The sequence below is a fragment of the Jaculus jaculus genome, chromosome 1 (assembly GCF_020740685.1).
Source record: "Jaculus jaculus isolate mJacJac1 chromosome 1, mJacJac1.mat.Y.cur, whole genome shotgun sequence".
NCBI lineage: Eukaryota > Metazoa > Chordata > Mammalia > Rodentia > Dipodidae > Jaculus > Jaculus jaculus.
Window position 1 is genome coordinate 158,781,249 of NC_059102.1, and position 19,451 is coordinate 158,800,699.

Consider the following 19,451-nt stretch of genomic DNA (forward strand, 5'->3'; position numbering starts at 1 on the left):
GAGCTGGGAGGATGCAGAGTCAAGTTTGACAGCCACCACTCTGCTTCCCACAGGTCAGCAGGTACTCAGCGGGCACCACTGGGTGAGACCCTGAGAAGCCAGGGCTTTGCTGGGGACCGGCTCCCTTGCCTATGTCTGACTATACATGAAGAGGGCTGAGGGGCCAACACGTACCCCATGAGAATGTCAGACAGCAGCCTCCTGGGCCACAGACCTCTGGCCCAGACCAGGAAACGCAGCCTAATGCAGCACCTCCCAGGCCCCAGCCCCGAGAGGCCCATCCCTAGTCTCTGTAAAGCCGGCACCTAACAGCGTCCATTGTGTATGTCCCCTGACAAGTCAGAGAACACTGCCCTGTCAACCGGGTCCCAAGCAGGGGCCCAATGGTCTGAATATATACAGCATCCCCTGCTGAGACACCACTAACATTATCTGAGTGCCCCAAGGGTATGTGGAGACACAGTCAGAGAACCCTGCTCCAGGGGAGGCATCCCCAAAGAAAACAGTGGCAGGCACATGCCAACCAGAACTCGGGCTCCAGGTGGCTTGGAGAGACCTACCAAAACCGAGATTTTAAGGAAGCCACCTGCGACGGGGGCCTGAGACCACAGAAGCTGACCAGACAAGACACGCTAAACTCTGATCCCCTAAATTCCCATGCTGAAGCCCTTGCTGGACTGCATTTGTAGACAGGGCCTTTCCAGAAGTGATGAAGTGAAAGTGGGACTCTCAGGATGGGTTCTATTCCACAAGACTGTGTCCTTATAAGAAGACTGTGGGACACACACACACACAAGGACACACTGAGAAGTCACCGATGGTAAGCCAAGGAGAGGCTTCAGGAGGAGCGGCCAGGCCTGTGGCACTGTGGGCTTGCAGCCTCCAGCACATGGGGCGACAAAGGTCTGTCAAGTTGTCTGGCTGTGCTGTGTCTTAAAGCAGCCTGAGCAGCTGTGTCACACGCTTGTGGCAGGAGTCAGACCAGCAGGACATCTGACTCTACCTTGACCCTAACCATGACCAGAATCCTGCTTGGTACTGTCAAGTGTGGGTGGCTAGAATGGCGGTCCCTCTGCCACCACTCAGCCTGCCTGGGACAGCTCAGCTGCTGTTGGCCCAGAAACCCACAGAGCCCAAGGTAGGCAGCCTTGGCCACTGACCAGGGCTCAGGGGAAAGCTGAGGCTCCCCCACAAGGGCACATAAGTGTCAAGCAGACTTTGGGAACACCCTCCCCAACCCCCAGAGACGGACATCCAGAGGAGCTGGTCTGGGAAAAGGAGAAACCATGTGGAAGGTTTCTTTGAGTGAGGCCTGGCCCAGGCCCCTTCCCTGGATAGTGAATGTCTCCAGGCCAACAAAATCACCTTCATTTCCAGTCAAAGGATTCCCATTGCCCATTCAAGGGGCCAGGATGTGGGCAGGTGAGTCCTCACACTGGTCATTACAAGCAGTGGAAAATACAGAGAGCCTCACTCACCCTAGTGGCCTGGGGCTGGGCAGTTGGACCCAAAACAGCCTAGTTACCTCTCTGATCACACTCTTATCGACCTCATCAAAGAGTTTCTGGAATTCCACAGCCAACAGCGGGCGGCCGTCATAGGCGTGCACCTTCTGCAAGGGAGAGCGCAGGCTAGCCAGTGGAGGAGGGAGAGCTGAGCCTCACCCAAGCCCACAAGCCGAGAGCGCCGGGCTGGTGGACCCACACCCAGTCAGGCCGTGCCGGCGCTGGCCCCAAGAAAAGCAGCTACCTCCATGATGGCTTGTCTGTGGGAGCTGCCCAGCTCGGCTTTCTGAAGCACCTGCAGCAGGTCTTGGGGCTTGACCCCAACTCTGTGGGGAAAAGAAACCCCACCCCAGTGAGCCCAGTCAACGCAGCCCAGATCCACCAGCTTTCTCTTGGCTACAGGTCTACCCTGCTGCTTGGGTAAAGGGCCCTGGCTGACAAGCGTCCACTGCCTGAATTCTAAGGGCCACAGCCTTCTCGGGGACACCCTTGAGCTGTCTGCCTTCATCTTCTCTCAGCCCACAGGGCAACATGGACGCCTGGCTCAGGCACAAGTAGACTCAGAGGCAAGCACACTGAAAATTCCATAGTCGGCATGATTCCCAGTGGAACAGAGCCTGGTGCCTACCTGCAGGGGGCACTCAGGAAATCCCTAAAGAGTGCCCAGCTCCCCTTCTTAGGCAGAACCAGCCCCCAGTGCCCAGAGAGAGAAGGCTCCGGCCAGCACTCACGCCTCAGGGGTGTCTCCAGCCTGTCGGGCCACGAAGGAGAGAACTTCATAGGCCGCGCGAGTCCCCAGCCGCCGCCGCAACAGGGAGGTCTGCAGGGACTTCTGTGAAGACAGTGGCTCTGAGCTGCTCTCGCCACTCAGCCCCTCCCTTGCCCGGCCCTCCCTCCCCCATGGGCAAAGAGGAAGCCTGGAGAGTTTCCAAGGATGAGCAGCTCACCCCACAACCTGTGGAGCCGCCCTCACCCCTTGGCCATCAGAGAATAGCCAAGCACTCCAGGGCACAGTCCTCAGAGAAGGGCGCCCAACCAAGGTAGGCAGGGGTTGCCAAGGACCACGGCTCATAGCATAAGCCTCTGTACATTTGGGGTCCTGTCTCTCCACAGGCAGGTGCAGATCAAGCACCATGGGTGCTTCCCTCTTGGGTGACGGAGGGTAGGGAAGGGAACAGCTGTGCTGCCAAATGTACCCACAGCAAGCAGAGTATCTTGGCTCATCCACAGGAGGCAGCTACCCCACTCTCTGTCCAAGGCCTGGCTAACAAGGTTAGGTCCCACCCTGCCCGGTCTCCAGGGCCAGCTCCAACAGTCAGCAGGGATGTGGCACGGCTCACCATCAGATAGCCACGGAACTGATTGTAGATGATGGCTGTCAGCAGGTTCATCAGAAACAAGCTTCCTACAGGAGGAAAAGTCCTCAGTCAAAGGCCATGGGGGCAGAGCCTGGAGCAGCAGTTCCCAAAACCGTCCCCGGACTCAGCAAGCCTGGGCACGCCAGCAAGGAGGGTGTCACGGAGTGTTCGTCAATTCTTCCTCACGGTCTGCACCCTTGTCTAACAATGGGGCATGGCCGGGCATGCCCAGCCACAGGTGGCAAGACAGACGGGTCACGGGTGATCACAGGCCATCCGGGGTAGAGGGTGCCTGGCATGATGAGAGGAAGCGGAGGTGGAAAGCAGACGGAGGTAAAGCTATGGTAAGGAAGGAACTACAGGGAAGCTATGGGATAGGATAGGCTAAGGTAACCTTATGGAGTGGCAAGGGGAAGTAAAATGAGACGGTGGGAAACAGACTGAAGTAAAGTTACAGGTTAAGGGCAGGCTGAGGTGAAGGTTTGGGATGACAAACCGAGGCAGAGCCATGGGTTGGCGCAGGCTGAGGTGCAGTTATTGAAGAGGTCAACACAGACCCACTCTCGAAATCTGTCACTAGGATAAATCCTGGCCCAGGCCCCACACAGACCCCTCTGCACTTACCTATCAGGGTGAAGACTATGAAAAAGATGGCATAGGCTCGGTTCTTGGAATACGCAGGAATCATCACTAGACAAGGAGAATAGCAAAGAAACTGAAAAGACAGCTCAGCACTGCCCCACTTCCATCATGGCCTGGCACCATCTACTCTGTCACAAGAGGGGCTCTGCGCTTGGGGGAGCTGTTCAAATTCCAACCTCACCTCTGCAGGTCTGGAGCTCATCCCTACACTGAGCTGAAACTGGCCTTCCCGTGACCACGCCCCAGACCACCCAGCTCTCTCTAGAGTGATAGGTGGGAGCTGCGCTATAGGCCAGCTACACAGGGGAATCCCAGGCTACCCTCGGGGCAGGTCTCTGCAGTTATGAGCATCGCTGGGCCCAAGACAAAGGCGCCAGCCACAGTGGCCAGGCCATAACTGCAGCCTCCTGTCTTGGCTGCAGCCCACAGCTGAGCAGCCAGGGGACCTGGAAGCTGGAGGACCAGGCACAGTCAGCGAAGACCCCAGAGTCTCTCACAGGTGAAGCTCCAGAGCGGCACACACCTCACACCAGGACTGGGCGGCGAGAGCGAGAGTGGCTAGACCCCAAATAGGCCACCAGAGGGACCAGTGACCATCGCCATATCACCACCTAACTCCGTTCACCTTCCGCTTCCTCCAAGGAATAAAGAGACGAGACAAAGGGAGCCAAGAAAGAAGGGAACGAGAAAAGCAAAGGAGTGAGATGAAAAGAAAAAGGAAAAGCAAAATAAATAAATTTTAAAAAAACAAGAAAAAAGAGAAGGGAAAGAAGAGAAGAAGGAACCCAATGTCACCCACCCTGATGACAAAAAGGCCTCATAGGCTCCCACTGGGCTCCATGGCTCAGTATCCCAAACCAATCCTCCCAGGCCAGGGTCACTGACGCCCCCCCGCCCCCGCTCCAGCCCACGCTCCACACACACCGTCAGGGTTGTTGGCAGTGGTCAGCAGTACCAGGAGAGAGGTGAGCGCCTCTGGCAGGTTCCGGAAGTAAGCCAGCCTCTCCTTGTCCTGCACTTCGTCCTGAGAGAAGATGAGGCTCTGGGCATCCATCTGGGCCTCTGTCCCACAGCTGCGGCTCTCACCCAGCGTCCAGGACCACACACTTGGGAGTCAGCAGCCCCGACCTGCCCCTCCCCGTCTTTTCCCAGCAACTCTGTGCTCCCACCCAGACAGGAAGGAACTCCAGGCACATAAGCAGGCATCTGACCTCAGTGGCCAGGATCTCAGGAAAAATCCTGGACCACCTAGCCAAGAGCATCATAGCCGGGTGGCCAAGCAACGACACAGGGTGGGCCACCTGCTTGTGGCCTGACTCTTCCAGGTGCTGTGTGTACAGTGACGCCAAAGCCACAGAACAGTGGGGGAGGAACTTCAGGCAGGGCCCCTGTGAGAGCCCTCACTGCTCCAGAGGCTGAGGGGCCAAGGCCAACTTGTGGCAGACACTCAGGAGACCTCGTCCTCACAGCATGGCTTCCTATAGCACTCACACCTGAGCTGCCCACCCTGCCCTCCGGGGGGACTAGTCAGAGAGGGCAGCAAACAGTGTACTGCCAGGGAACACCTGCACTCCAGACTGAGATCTGGGGTGTTCCCAGGGCCACCCTATGCCTACCAAGCTCCAGACGGGTGTTCCCTACAGGGCTCGCTGAGTGAACAGTATGGCAGGTGGTACGCAGGAAGCATACAAAACCACCTTTCTCCTAAGATGACTTCAAAGCCAAGTTCCCCTGGTGCTCAAAGAGCCAACCCTGCCACCAGCCCTGGCAAGCAGCCGTCTGCTACGGTTCCTCCCCATGGGCCAGGTGTGGGTCACAGCACTAACCCCGGGACCTGCCATCCACATCTACAGATGACTCTGCCACATATCTGCCCAGACATAAGGTTCTGAGGGCAGATGAGCCAAATGGTAGTTAACATGCCACAAACCACTGTGGGTGGAGGGATGGTGAGGCCACAAAAAGTCATAGCTGGGAGACCCAGTGGCAGATCCACATACATAACAGGGTGCTGAGGACAAGGCAGCCAAGCTTCAGCCAGGACAGAGAAGAGCAAATGCCTTGGGAAACACCACTCAGCTGATGAGCCCAGCAGTGGCAGTAGAATCAGGGGACTGCGCCCTGACCTCCAGAGCAATCCCAAGGCAGGTGGCTCCTCACCAGGTCTCTCTCCTAGCAGGCCTCCTGATGCACCTCTGCAAATCAACTCCATTCCATGCAAGCCCGATTGACCCTACCTAGGGCTCCCAGCCAAGCCAGGGCCTGTGGGAGCAGAGGTCACCCTGGGTTTGGGAAACTAGTTTCCACTCAGCTCACCATCAGCACATGGTGAGAGCCCTGACCCAGGATATGGTCTCTAAGGTGGGATGCCACTGTTGCTGGAGATCAAAAGCCCTCCAAAAACAACCCTGGTTCTCAGGAGCTTCACAGTGAGCAAGACCGCAGGTGCCGAACAGGCCAGCTCTGAATGATGCTTGCTAAAGGGGCAGAAGCATGAGCAGATGCTGCATCCTCAGCCAACACGAGCTTAAGAACACTGAGCACAGCCACTGGACACATAACAGGCTCCTACCGCCAGCTACAGGTTCCCAATCTGTTCACCAGGCCAACCTGGCCAGGGGCCTGATGGCTGATAACAAGGAACTCAGCAGAGATCAGCCACAAGGGGATCCTCCCAGCTGTAACCAAGGGCAGGGAACAGGACTCAATGGCAGTCACCTTCAATTACACAAGCCCCACCCCACTCCATTGGGCCTTCGTGGGGCAGAAATTCAAGCCTGTAAGAGAAGCCAGCCCTTCCGGAAGCTCAGCAGTTAGAGACCAGCATTCCTAGGCAGAGACCAAGACTCCGGCTTCCTTCAGACCCACATGCGGACTGCCCACCTGACCTGGGATCTGGGAAACAGCAGTGGCCAGTGTCATGGACAGTCACACAAAGGGCCTGTGGGTATGCAGGGGTCCCACCTCAGAAGCCCACCCACTGCCCCTGCCCTCCTTGGATCTGCACACACCGACATGCACACACACAGACATGAAGATACACACGAGCATGCACAGAGACACACAAATGTACAACAGACACAACACACATACACACAGAGACAACACCTAGACATATCCACAGACACACACAACATACACATGTACCCACAGACACGCATGCACAGATACAGACACACCACACACACACGTGACGGAGACACATACAGGCACCCAGTCACACCCCGACACTGGTATAGTCTTATTATGCACGACAGACATGGGGGTGCCTCACACATACTCAGGACCACCAAAGCCCCCTGGGTTAGAAGGCACCTTTCCTGGGCAGCAGAGCCTAACCATTCTATCTCAAACTCATGCCCACAGCCCTGACCGCACACTGACTACATTCCAGGACAGAGACAACAGATGCAGACTGGAGGACATTGGCTCTGGCCTGGACACAATCCTGACTGGATGTGAAGACACACAGAGCCAAAGAATGGGGCAGCCCACGGCAGACGCCCAGACAGGGATGGCGGGGGACACCTCCCCGTGACAGGAAGACTCTGGGCAGCAGCTTCAGCTGGGGCTAGGCAGGGCAGGGCCTCTATGTCAGAGGCCACAGACGAGGACACACAGGGGCTTCCCTGCAGCCACTGTAGAGGCCCAGCCAAGAAGGGCTACACGTGAAGGAAGGACCAGTGCCAGGGAGGGTAGCACCTTGGCAGGGCACAGACAGGATGGAGAGGAACCTTCAAGCCACCCTTAGTGCCTGCCAGTGGTGTGGACAGGGAAGAGGCAGTGGGCACAGAGAACAGCCCAAGCCCAGGAGACCAGGGCCGATGAGGGTCCTGGAAGTGGGAACACAGGCCACATGAAGACAGAGCCTGGAGAAGTGAGGGGACTCAAGGCGGGCCGTCTCCAGCTTCCTGGCCCATGTCTCAGGCAGAAGCCTAAGTCAGCCCTCACTCTCAGCCACTCAGCAAGGCTCTGTGGGGCTGAGGACAGCCGACAGCCCAGCACAACCACCCCAGGGCAGGGAAGCCCACTACAGCAGGGCGGCCCGCTCCTCACCTTCTCGCCCACAGTGAAGAGCAGCATTCCAAACATGGTGAAGACACACAGGTGCAGGGTGAGCAGCAGCCCGACGCTGGGGAGGGACAACGCTCAGCTGGCACAGCGTGGGCCACATGCCGTGGGGACAGCCCACGAGCACCATCCTGCCATGGGCTTAGCTATGGGGCACCTGGGGCAGAGCCTGGCATACCACCCCTCCTCTCCCTGGAGAGCCTAGAAGTATTTGGCACTGGAGACAGACGTGGCCCCCACCCTGGCTGAGTCCTCTATTTGGGACAAAGAGTGGCATCTCTGCCTTGGGGACTGAAACCCTGGAGAGAAGCTCTTTCCACCTGCCTGGGCTAGACAGAAGTCACCCGGGGTGAGCTACCAGGGAAGGGACCCAAGGCAGAGGGAGGGGCAAGGTGACATTTCTACTGGCAGGGACTAAGGGGGGCAGGAGGAGTTGAGAAACAACAGAGCTACGCCCCAAGAAGCCCAAGCTTCTGCGGAGACAGGAGCCCTGAGGGCTGCTAGGCTGGTGCTGCTGCACACGGCACTCGACAAAGCTGCAGGAACAGACTTGGGGTGGGGGGCGCGACAGGACCCCAGGAGGCAAGCAAAGGCCGCTCAGGGGGGATCGGGAGGGCTCAGCACAACTTTGGGGGTGGGGTTCGGAGCTGCAGCAGGGCGTCTCAGGAGGTGCCGGAACGGGAAGCCCACACATTTCCCACCGACCCTGCATGGGACTAAGGCTCACAGGCCACCCCTCAGTCCTCTAGCCCTTCGGGCCGAGTTCTTGTGGGGGCCTCTGGGGGGTCTCAGGGGACTCTGTTCCAGAGCCCACCCACCTGGCCATCTGTGGCAGCGACCACTGGATACACTTCAGGGTCTTCTTCATCATGGAGGAGTTCTGCAGCAGGAAGAAGGGACGGAGCAGGCGGCGCACGCGCAGGGGCTGCAAGACAGCAGGGGCAGCTGCTGGGCCCGCGCTACCCGCACCTTCCATCCTACCCGCACCTTCCATCCGGGTCCCTGGACACCAGGGGAGGGAACAGGTGCTGCCCTGGGGTGCACCCCAGCCCATCCTGAGCCTGCTCATCACTGGCCTGTCGGTTTCAGCAGCCTAGTCTTCCGTCTGGGCCGGCCCTGTGCCCCACCCTCAGCCCCCATCCTGCCCAATCATGACACCCACCACACTCTGGAATTACGGGAGATGCCAGGCAGCTCCCTTCAGAACCTGGTGCCAGCACCCGAGCAGCGCAGGCCTCCCCAGGGACCCTTCCTACCGGTCTTCCTGGGCTGCATTCACCCCCCTTTGAAGAGACCAGTGTCTGGCACAAACTGAGAAGACAACGTGAACGGCAACCAGAAAACTGATCAGGGTTTTGGCCCAGACCCTGGACCCCCACACACACCCAAAGAGGAGGCGCCCCTTGGCTTCGTGGACCCTTCCCACACTGCCCACAGGCAGCAGCAGTGGTCTTATGGCCCAGCACCCCAAGGCTCTCCAGCCTTCCCAGATGCCCTCAGCCCTCCTGACAGACCTTGAGCCTCAACACATTCCAGGCATCCAAAGGAGGCAGGGCAGAGGGCTGGGGGCATGTAGCTCAGTGGGCAGAGCTCCTACTTAGTGTGCACAAAGCCCTGAGTCTGGGTCCCCAGCACCACATAAAGACAGGCATAGCGGTGGGTGGCTACAACGAGGATCAGAAGGGGCGTAGGGACAGCAGGGGGTGACAGAAGGTTCAGATGGCCCTGGCCACTCTGGCTGTGCACGCTCCGTGCCAGCTCTCTCACCAGTTCAAACATAGTTGCACATCTCAACAAGGCTCTTCCTCCATCCTTCGCCCTCTGTCATCCCCCACCCCCCAAAGTCACCTAAGTATCCATGGTGGAGATCAGGTTAACAACCGAGCCTGTGAGGTGCAGGTTTTCTGGTCAGGCCATAAACACAGGGACTACTGGTGAGAAATGCCGGTGTGGCCCACCTCGTTGCAGCCTGGGGGGGGGGGGGGGCATGGGCGCCTCTTCCTCGACTGGAGGAGGGCTGCATCTTATCCAAGGAGAAGGACGCTGCCACACACAGTCATGGGAGGCAGCCGATGGCCAACGGCTCAGGGTTCTGCCCCATCTACTTCCAACCTCTGCTGGCTGTGGAGGCAGGGACACCACTCATATTTCCCTCACAGAGGCTTCCAGGGTCTTGCCAGGGGACCCCGGGGAGGTGGGACATGGGCACTGTCCCTTTCCTTTACTGGCTGTCCCACTGAAAGCACCTATGGCTCCCAGCCTTGCTATAGCTCTCCCAGGCAACACCCACCCAGAGGGCACAGGACAGAGTGCCAGCTCTACAGCCGTCCCCTGGGCTTCCAGGTGCCAGAAGCTCCCCACCTGCTCTCTATGCTCCACTGGTTTCCTCAATCCCTGTGTAAGTCCTTCTATGGGATTCTCTACTAAAGCACTTGGCAGGGTTCTGCCTCCCCAGCACACCCTGGCCATACACTGACATCAAACCTGCCCTGCCCTGCCCTGCTCTCCCACTCAGGGCTCCCAGTGCTTTCAGGAAGCATGGATGCTAAGGCTGGAGAGGTGGCTCAGCACTTAAAGAGCTTGCTTGCCAAAGCCTGACAGCCTAGGTTTGATTTCCCAGTACCCACATAAAGCCTGATGCACAAAGTGGCACATGCATCTGGAGTTTGTAGTGGCAGGAGGGTCAGGTATGCCCATCCTTTCTCAATCTCTCAATCTCTCTCTCTCCAAATAAATAAAGCATAAATCATTGAAATTTTTTAAGAAGAGAAAGAAGACTGGGTGTGGTGGCGCACGCCTTTAATCCCAGCATTTGGGGGGCAAAGGTAGGAGGATCACCATAAATTCAAGGCTACCCTGAGACTACATAGTGAATTCCAGGTCAGCCTGGGCTAGTTAGACCCTAACCTCGTAAAACCAAAAAGAGAGAGAGAAGAAACATGGATATTGTGGTCAGAACTGAGGCAGCTGAGTGAATGGGTTTTCTTAGCATCAGACTTTAAACAGCTCTGGGTGTTACCGGGCAGAGGGAGGTCCTGTGAGAGACCCTGCCAAGTGAGTTCAGGGCAACACACAGGACCAAGAATTGGAACAACCTGAACCTTGCCTCGGGGCCCTCTCGCACCACAGGGGTGCATCCCAAGGGAATCCTTGGCCTTCTCCAGCGAGGTGGGAGCCAAAGCACTTCAGATGTGGACGATGGACCGCGTAGTTGCGGGGCTCAGATGCACCCACACCTCAACCCCCACAGGGGCCCACCGTCTCAGAGCTGGCCCACCACCTACCTCCTGACAAGAGAGGCTCAGGGACACAGACCAGTCCACAAAGGACACGATTAGCACCACGAGGTAGGCCAGCAACCATAGGTTCTTCTGAAACTGGGCCCGCCCGACCAGGTAGCACTGCAAGAGACAAGGAGGAGTGACAGCGAGTGAGGGGCACAAACACAAGCCCGCAGCCAGATGGCACAGGGGGGTCAACGGGCAGAGCAGTATCTATCCACCCGACGCTGGGGGGAGCAGGCGCTGAGCGGGTGCGGAAGCACACACTTGCGACTCGCCATGCACCCTCAGGAGGGGCACAGAGCCTTCCTGGACTGCCTCGCTGCTGACAAGAGGCTTTGTCTACTTAAACCACCACTGTGTACAGCACAAGCAGGAAGGTTCAGGAAAACATTTCAGAAGACAGGGCATCAGACAGACTTGAGCTTGGGCGTGGCCAGCCACTTCAGTGGGACAGTTTGAGAGGTGGGTCTGCCTCATACTGCCACATCCCGTCCCACCATCAGGACAGCCTTCAGAGGTCACACAACCAACCTATGGATGAACACCTGGGCTCTCTCTCACCTTGAGGCACCCAAAATGACAGCCACTCAGACCAGCAAATGACAATTTATCACCAGTTTCAGTTCCAGCTGAAAAACCCCAGGCCTACCAAACCACATTAGAGGGAAAAATGAAGAAATGAGAAATGGCCCGGAGCCTATAATATCGCACGTTCACACACATTCTTAAAGACAAACACCAGCGTGCCGCCACACTCCTCAGGCAACAGGGTCCCCTTCCCCCTTGGGACCGCAGAGCAAGGTACCAGACAAAAGTATCATCTAACTGAGAAGCCACAGGGGCTTCACAAGAAGCATGGTAACCGAGCCCAGGCCACAAAGCAGCTGGGCTGACAGAAAGCAAGAAAGCCACAGGTGTCCTCCAGCACTGTGGGTCTGGGAGCCCATAGGATTGCAGTTCCAGAATAGCTGACAAAAAAAGAACAGACTTGCCAGGCGTGATGGTGCACGCCTTTAATCCCAGCACTCGGGAGGCAGAGGCAGGAGGATCGCCATGAGTTTAAGGCCACCCTGAGACTACATAGTGAATTCCAGGCCAGCCTGGGCCAGAGTGAGACCCTACCTCAAAAAAAAAACGATGATAATAATAATAATAATAATAATAATAATAATAATAATAATAATGGCAGACTTTGTGGCCCGGGGAGACCCAGGCCCACTGCACGTCACTGGAAAGTCACTAAGGCCTCTGGACAGATATGACCCACAAGCTTAAATGCACAGAGAGGCTAATCATCAGCACAAGGACCCAGAGTCAGACATAACTGTGTAGGCCTCTCCACACCAACTCCTGTCCTCTTAGGGGATGGCAGTGTGGGCTGTGAGGGGAGACCAAATATCCTCTCATGAAGTTAAGGTCTCCCCTCACAAGGATCAGGCCCACGACTGCTCCCACAGACCACTGTACCCTCCAGGCTGCCCGGCCCCAACAGCACAACCTAGTTTCACTGGGAGGGGAGGAAAGCCGTGGCCTCTGCCACAAGGCCTTTGCTCAGAGGGCCAAGCACCCAGGCAAGAACAGAGACAGCCAGCCTGGCATGTCAGAAAGACACTCGGGGCCGAGTCACCCATCTTACCTTCACAGAGACATCGGCCAGGAAGACCAGCAGGCAGAGCGCCTCCAGGGACTCAGTCAGGCCGCACGGCGGCTGCCAGGGTGGGGAGCGGTAGCGCACGTCTGAGGTCCTCGTAAATGAAGATGGGGTCTCCAGAAAAGCTAAGGCCAGGATCAAGAAAATGGCAAAGCCCAGGGCCCTGGAAAGGAGACAACTCCCGTCAAAGGGTGAGGGGCAGCTGACCTCAGGGCCGGAACACGTGCCCCGTGCCCCCGAGGGATGGATGGCAGAAGCTTGCTCTGCCCGGCTGCGGCCACCAGGCTGGTCAAATAACGCTTCTCTATCGCCTGTGGTCACCGTGTCTGGTCAAACAGCACCGCCCTGCCCACAGCTCAACAGCCTGGGCTGGCCCAGTGTTCTGAGAAGAAAACCCTCACCACCAGCCACCCTCCATCCACAGCTGGCTCCTCCCTGGAAGAGGAAATAGGGGTGCCTTAGTGCCCATGAGAGGGGGAGCCCACCTGGCCCCTGAGGCAGGTGTGGGGCCAGCCCAACTCCACCATGCTGGCCCGTAGAACCCAAGGTCTACATGGGTGTGCGCTCACCGTTGGCACGCGCGGGAGTAATACAGCCGGTAAAGCCACATAGAGCTGGCATCCATGCGGTGGTAGATGGAGCGGTACTGAAAGCAAAAGGACACCCACAAGGGTGTGAGCAGGGTCCCCTCAGTCCTACACGTGTGTCCTAACCTGCGGCCCTACACCACACACACACACACACACACACACACACGGCCCAATTCAGCGCTCCCGTCTTCCCCAGAGACTGGCCCAACCCAGGACATGGGCTACAGGGGGTCCCCGGCCCTGCAGGCTCTGACTGCCACAAGCTGCAGGGCTCCCCATGTGTGCCTTCAGCCTGAGTGTGAGGTGCCCTCCTCTCCATGCAAGGCCGGCCCACCTCCCCCAGGCCGGCTGTGTCATTCTCCGATGCCACCCCCAACCTAGTTCAGGGTAGCCCAGGACAGGCCTCAGTTCACAGGAAGTGAACTCCATGACCACCATCAGACAGGACAAGAGGACAGCCAGGCCAAGAGGCCCATCATCACAGGGGTCCTAACCCACAGGCCAGCTGCTGAGGCCTCTATCCCAGGACGGCATGGAACGAGGTGGCAGAGGAGACCCCCATGTGGCTGGGTAACCACCACACACCTGGATGGCATCTTCAATGAAGACCACAGCCTGGTCTATGCAGAGGTCGTGCCTGGCTGTGGCAGCTGTGGGCAAAGGAGACATGCTAAGTAAGCAAGCAGAGTTGGGTAGTCTTACCCCTACAGGACTAGCTCTCAAAGATGGAAACACACAGTGGGTGGTTGCAACTAAAGGCCCTCGACCTTGGGCCAAGGTCCCAACCAGATAAAGAACGCAATGGTGGGCTGGAGAGATGGCTCAGTGGTTAAGGTGCTTGCCTGTAAAGCCTAAGGATCCAGGTTCAATTCCTCAGTGCCCACATAAGCCAGATACACAGGGTGGCACACATGTACCTGGAGTGCCTTTACTGTGGCTGGAGGCCCTGGCACATCTGTCTATTCTTTTTTTTTTTTTTTTTTTTTTTTTTTGGTTTTTCGAGGTAGGGTCTCACTCTGGTCCAGGCTGACCTGGAATTAACTCTGTAGTCCCAGGGTGGCCTTGAACTCACAGCGATCCTCCTACCTCTGCCTCCCGAGTGCTGGGATTAAAGGCGTGCGCCACCACGCCCGGCTTATTCTTTTTTTTTTTTTTAAGTTTTATTTATTTATTTGAGAGAATCAGAGAGAGAGAGGGACAGACAGACAGACAGAGAGAATGAGTGTGCCAGGAACTCCAGCCACTGCAAATGAACTCCAGATGCATGTGCCACCTTGTGCAGCTGGTTTACATGGGTCCTGGGGAATTGAACCTGGGTCCTTTGGCTTTGCTAGAAAACCTTAGCCTTAACCACTAAGCCAGGCCTCCAGCCCCCATTCTATTCTTTATATATCTGCACCTCTCCCTCCCTCCCCCCCCCCTCTCTTTCTCTCTCTCTGTGTGTGTGTAAATAAATAATTTTTTTAAAAAAGCACACCAAGCCCAGAGCAGGGGCAGCTCTGCCCCCATGACCACTGCTGCCCAGGAGACAGTGCAGTGAGGACACATGAGAGGCAGCAGTATTCTGCAGAGCCCAACACCAGACTCGGGCTCAAAGCCAGCCCATACTGGTTGGCATGGAACATGCAAGTGTGGCCACCCTTCCAAGTGAGTGCCAGCAGTCACCGGCTTGGCTCCTAAATGGCTACTATGAAGTGTAATGTGAGGGTGCAGGAGCCTCTGCAGCCTGGCACTTGGCTGGGCTCAGTTGAAGAGGCTGCTGGTCCACCTGTCTTTGCTTCCTGGGTGGCACCAGCATCCTTGATTCTTTTTTTTGAGGAAAGCCCAAAAGACTAGCCTTTTTTTTTTTTTTAATGCAAGAGAGAGAGAGAGAGAGAAAGAGGAGAGAGAGAACTGGTACGCCAGGGCCTCCAGTCACTATAATCAAACTCCAGATACATGTGCCACCTTGTGCGCATGTGCAGTCTTGCATACTCCCATCACCTTGTACAAATTGGCTTATGTGGGATCTGGAGAGTCGAACATGAGTCCTTAAAGCTTGTCAGGCAAGTGCTTTAACCGCTAAGCTATCTCTCCAGCCCAGCATCCTTGATTCTAAAGGGTAATGCTATTCTCACCTAATACATGTTTTAATACTGCGAGAACACAATTTCACACAAACACAGGAAATACAACTGAGCCAAAGGCAAGCACCCTGACTCTTTAACAAACACCAAAGACCATAAGGTTCCCTCACCACTATGCTTATCAAACTGCCCAGTAAGCACTTGTTAATGTTCACACCCTTATATTAATGCTACTCTCCTTTTGGTTGAGAATCTTCTCTTTTCAGATGGCAGTGACCTTGGGACAACTCAGAAGGTATCATGGTGATGGAAAGAAATGACCGCAGTGCTCAGTACTGCAATATCTGTATCACACCTTCCAAGGCTCAGGGTCTAATGCAGAGGAGGTGGCGGAAAGAATGTAAAAGCCAAAGGAAGGACAGGACTCCTTACAACGTGCTCCCTCCAGACACAAAATGGCCTGGAGATCCATGACCTCATAGTGCCTGACACTACCTACACAAGACCATCATAAGAGGAGGAAAAGACCACGACATCAAAATAACAGAGAGACTGATTGAGAGGGGGAGGGGGTATGATGGAGAGTGGAGTTTCAAAGGGACAAGTGGCGGGGAGGAAGAGTATTACCATGGGGTAGTTTTTATAATCACGGAAGTTGTTAGTAAAAAAAGTTTAAAAAAAAAAAAAACAAAAACAAACAACAATAACAAAAAAAATCAGGGAAAAGTGAGGCACAAAACTACACGGGGGTGGGGGGGCTGGGAGGCACAAGGCTCAGGTCCACTTCCTGCCGCAGAAACACAGTGGCATCCTGGGGGACCCTGGCCTGTGTAGCCCCAGCAACTAACATCAGGCTTGGAAATGAGTTCAGCCTCTGTTTCAATTTGTTTTTCTTCTTTTCTTCCCAAAATCTGGCCTCTGGAGGCCCACAGCTTCATCTCAACAACACAGTGACATGCCCTGCTCAGTCAGGACACAGCTGCCAAAGGCAAGAAGCCTGGCGGCACCCCCCCCCATCCCGCGGCAGGGAGCCACCTGCTCTGGTGCTTGAGCTTAGGCCTAGTGACAGAAGGGCCGGCAGAGCCCAAGGAGTGGCCAGAGTTGTGCCTGCTCCTGGCTCAGTCCCAGCCACGCTGTGCCACCTAGACCAACACCTTCCTCATCCTGGGCCTCAGTTTCCCCACCTGTACCACCACAAGGCTCATCTTGAGGACCCCTAGACATTTCAAGGGAGGCTGAGATCTCGTGACAGGTGAGGTGGGATGACCTGTGAACTGCTAAGATCCCCAGCATGGCGGACCTGAGAGCCGGCTGACCCAGCGGGCAAGGCACAGCCTGGGCAGCAGGGGTTCAGGAGCCCTTACCTTGCTGGGAAGACACGGAGGGAACCTAGAGCAATGAGCCACACAAGCTCCTCAAATAAGAAGCCAGCCAAGGCTCATGTTCACACACCCCAGCCATCACGGGCATGGGGCCAGCACCTCGGGGCCCTGCGACACCAGGTTCCTTTTACCCGGCTTCCGGTTGCTAACCCAGAAGACTCAGGGCCTCGGGTGCTGGAAGAAGATCCTCCCACCCTATGGCATCCTTCCTACTCTGCCAGACCAGACGAAGAGAACTCGCCACAGCTTTCTGGGGACCCCTGGTACTCCAGGTCCACACTCCATCCCAGCTAGGCATCCCACTCTCACGTACCCTCTCCCCTGCCGCTTACACATCCTGTCTCCACCCCTGCCTGGGCCTGGCTCTCCAGAGCCTCCAAGCCCTCACCCACGTTGTTGTCTCTTCCAGGGCACCACTGCCCAATGGATGGATCCAGGAGGCTCCACCAGGGCAGATCATGCTGCCCTGAGCTCATCACTCTGAGTGGCAATCACACATCCACACCCACCACCCCATCTAAGGCTGGCAGATTCTGCCAAGCACACGAGGTCCACAACAGGTCAGAATGAAGCAGCAAGATGGAGGCCGGAACAACAGCCTATGGTCTCCAAACACCCACGTGTAAAGTCACTCTGCCTTTTACTACACCCTCCATATTGCACAACCTGCATATAGTCCCGCCAAGCACGCTGTGGGACCCCAGGCAAACCCCAATCCCCTCAGCGCCTGTTCCAGCGCCCAGACCCTTCCCAGTAGGAGGTGCACGGGTAGGGGCTCCTGGGCTTTGAGGATAAACCCTCTGGAAACACAGAGAGCCTGGCCCACGTGGTAATCCCTCATCCCGTTTCACAACCAGAGCAAGGCTCACTGCCTGACTCAGGAACAAGACAAAGCACTCTCCCCAACCTTTGGCCAGGGCCAGTCAGGTGAAGCTGAGTTAGCAGGACTGACTTCAGGGTTCCCTGGGTCCTGGGGGCAGTAGCTCCCTGCTGAGTAGCAAGAGCGTCCAAACCCAGGACAAACAACCCCAGGAGCCCAGGGCCCACCTCCAAGCCCACACGGTGCTGCAGTGGAGGCCGAATGAGCCATTCTCAAGGGCAGCCCGGCTGAGGAGCTGCAAACACAGGGCTTGCTGTCTGTCTTCTCAGCAGCCCTCGCCGAGGCCACAGCATTAGGACAAAGAGCCCTCCAGAGAGCCCCTCTAAGGGCCCCACTGCCTGGCCTTGGATGCTGTCTCCATGGAGCAGACCACGCCTGCTACATGCCCATCCTGCCAGGGCCCAGGACCTGCCCACATCACAGGACTGCTACCCTGGACAGCAACAGTACAGCATGCCAGGCCCTGTCTTCAGAACATGTCCTCTCCAGTCTTCTACTATCCCCCTTTGATTCAGACTCAGGCTATGCTTCCAACATCATACAGCCAGCAGGCATCGGCCCCACATGTCCCGACACAAAGCCTGTGTTCCCCGACCCCCCCCCCCCGAACTCCTATTGAGGGGCCTGGTCCAGGAAGCAATGAAGAACCTAGGGGGGAGGCAGATGAACATATAGCCTAGTCAACCTCCAGATTCCTCATCTTCTGCCCCAGTTCCCCAGGATTCCAAAGATGGCCACACACACTATGGGGACTGCCCACCCAAGCCCCTCCCAGACAGAGGAAGAAAGCGAAGCCCAGAGAGGGAAGTGGCCAGGCCCACACACCCAGTGTGACACTGACAGTGACCACGCCAGAAGTCAGGCGTGGCTGTGACCTTGGGCAGAGATCTGCTCTAGGCCTCAGTTTCCCCCTTTGGACAATGAGACCAATCAGCCTCCAAGCCAGCACCTAAGCCCCTGGACCAGGACACAGACTCCACTCTCACTGCCCTCCGGGGACCCAGTAATCTCTCTGACCATAAACAGGAAGGGCCAGGAGAATGGCAGAAGGCCAGGGCAGCAGGGCAGGGGGTAGGCGGAGGAACACCATGGCCTCAGGACACCTGCCTCAGTCCCCCGCAGTGGGACCAGGATTCCAAAGCCACTCCTGGGCTGGGTGGCTAGCTGGGAACTGTGGGAAACAGCCAGGTGGGGAAGTGCGTGCGCCCCTGTGACCCTGGCACTTGGGAAGGCAGGAGGACCAGTTCAGGGCCAGCCTAGGCTACACGAGACTACAAGAGGCACAAGGAAGAAGAAACGTTAAAAAGGAAAGTGCTACTGCTTGCTTAGGACAGCCAGGACCCGGCGGATCTCCGGCCAGCCCTCGCCTTCACCTGGGCCTCGGCCACTCACCAGGGCCGACCTGGACGCCGCGACATGAGAGAGACCCCGGCGGGTACTCGCTGCCATGGGCCCGACTCAGAAGGGGCTCTGACTCCGTCGCCATGGTCTTGCCAGCCCCGGGACGAGACCCTCTAGAAGCGGGAGCCCCGCGAGCACCACGGCGCAGGCGCGGCGGCGGGAGGCGGAGAGACCGCCCGTGATGACTCCCCCCAACAGCCTATGAGAAAGACGGTCTCGTGCGCGGAGGCGGGGCTTCCAAACCCCGCCCACTCCGGGGTGGAGCTCAGCTTCCTTCCATCGAGGACCAGCAGTGGCCTGGGGCCAGACCCAGAGTCAGAAACTCGTAGGCAGAGTCCCAGGGTCTTGTGTTGCGGTTTGTTTTGGTAAGGGTTGGGTTGTTTTTTTTTTTTCTGTTGTTGTTGTTGTTTTGCTTTTTTTTTGTTGTTGTTGCTTGTGTGTGTGTGTGTGTGTGTGTGTGTGTGTGTGTGGTATGTTTCTTTTGTTTGCTTCCAGAGGGCCTTGCATATGCTAGGCAGGAGCTCTACTGTACCCCTAAACTACAGCCCAAGCCCCAAGAATGTCCTAATTATTTGAGCTGTTCTGATGCACATGGGCACTGGATACCACGGTATGACCTCA

General features: G+C 56.8%; 1 protein-coding gene across 3 annotated transcripts in view; it reads right to left on the bottom strand.

The window, feature by feature from the left end:
• Tpcn2 (two pore segment channel 2) overlaps positions 1 to 18,969 on the bottom strand; it is a 30,435-nt gene extending 11,466 nt beyond the window's left edge. For 2 of the 3 annotated variants that reach the window (XM_045142017.1, XM_045142015.1), the window contains exons 1-13: positions 18,822 to 18,969; positions 13,687 to 13,751; positions 13,081 to 13,157; positions 12,497 to 12,674; positions 10,861 to 10,977; positions 8,395 to 8,501; positions 7,562 to 7,637; positions 4,430 to 4,529; positions 3,488 to 3,553; positions 2,846 to 2,910; positions 2,237 to 2,337; positions 1,750 to 1,831; positions 1,526 to 1,612 (exon numbers count right to left, since the gene is read on the bottom strand). In XM_045142017.1, coding sequence (XP_044997952.1) covers positions 1,526 to 1,612; positions 1,750 to 1,831; positions 2,237 to 2,337; positions 2,846 to 2,910; positions 3,488 to 3,553; positions 4,430 to 4,529; positions 7,562 to 7,637; positions 8,395 to 8,501; positions 10,861 to 10,977; positions 12,497 to 12,674; positions 13,081 to 13,157; positions 13,687 to 13,751; positions 18,822 to 18,915 — 1,215 coding nt within the window. In that variant the 5' untranslated portion in view covers positions 18,916 to 18,969. The remainder of the gene's footprint in view (positions 1 to 1,525; positions 1,613 to 1,749; positions 1,832 to 2,236; positions 2,338 to 2,845; positions 2,911 to 3,487; positions 3,554 to 4,429; positions 4,530 to 7,561; positions 7,638 to 8,394; positions 8,502 to 10,860; positions 10,978 to 12,496; positions 12,675 to 13,080; positions 13,158 to 13,686; positions 13,752 to 18,821) is intronic. The other variant, XM_045142016.1, reaches the window with a different exon arrangement.
• Between the last annotated feature and the right edge of the window lie 482 nt (positions 18,970 to 19,451).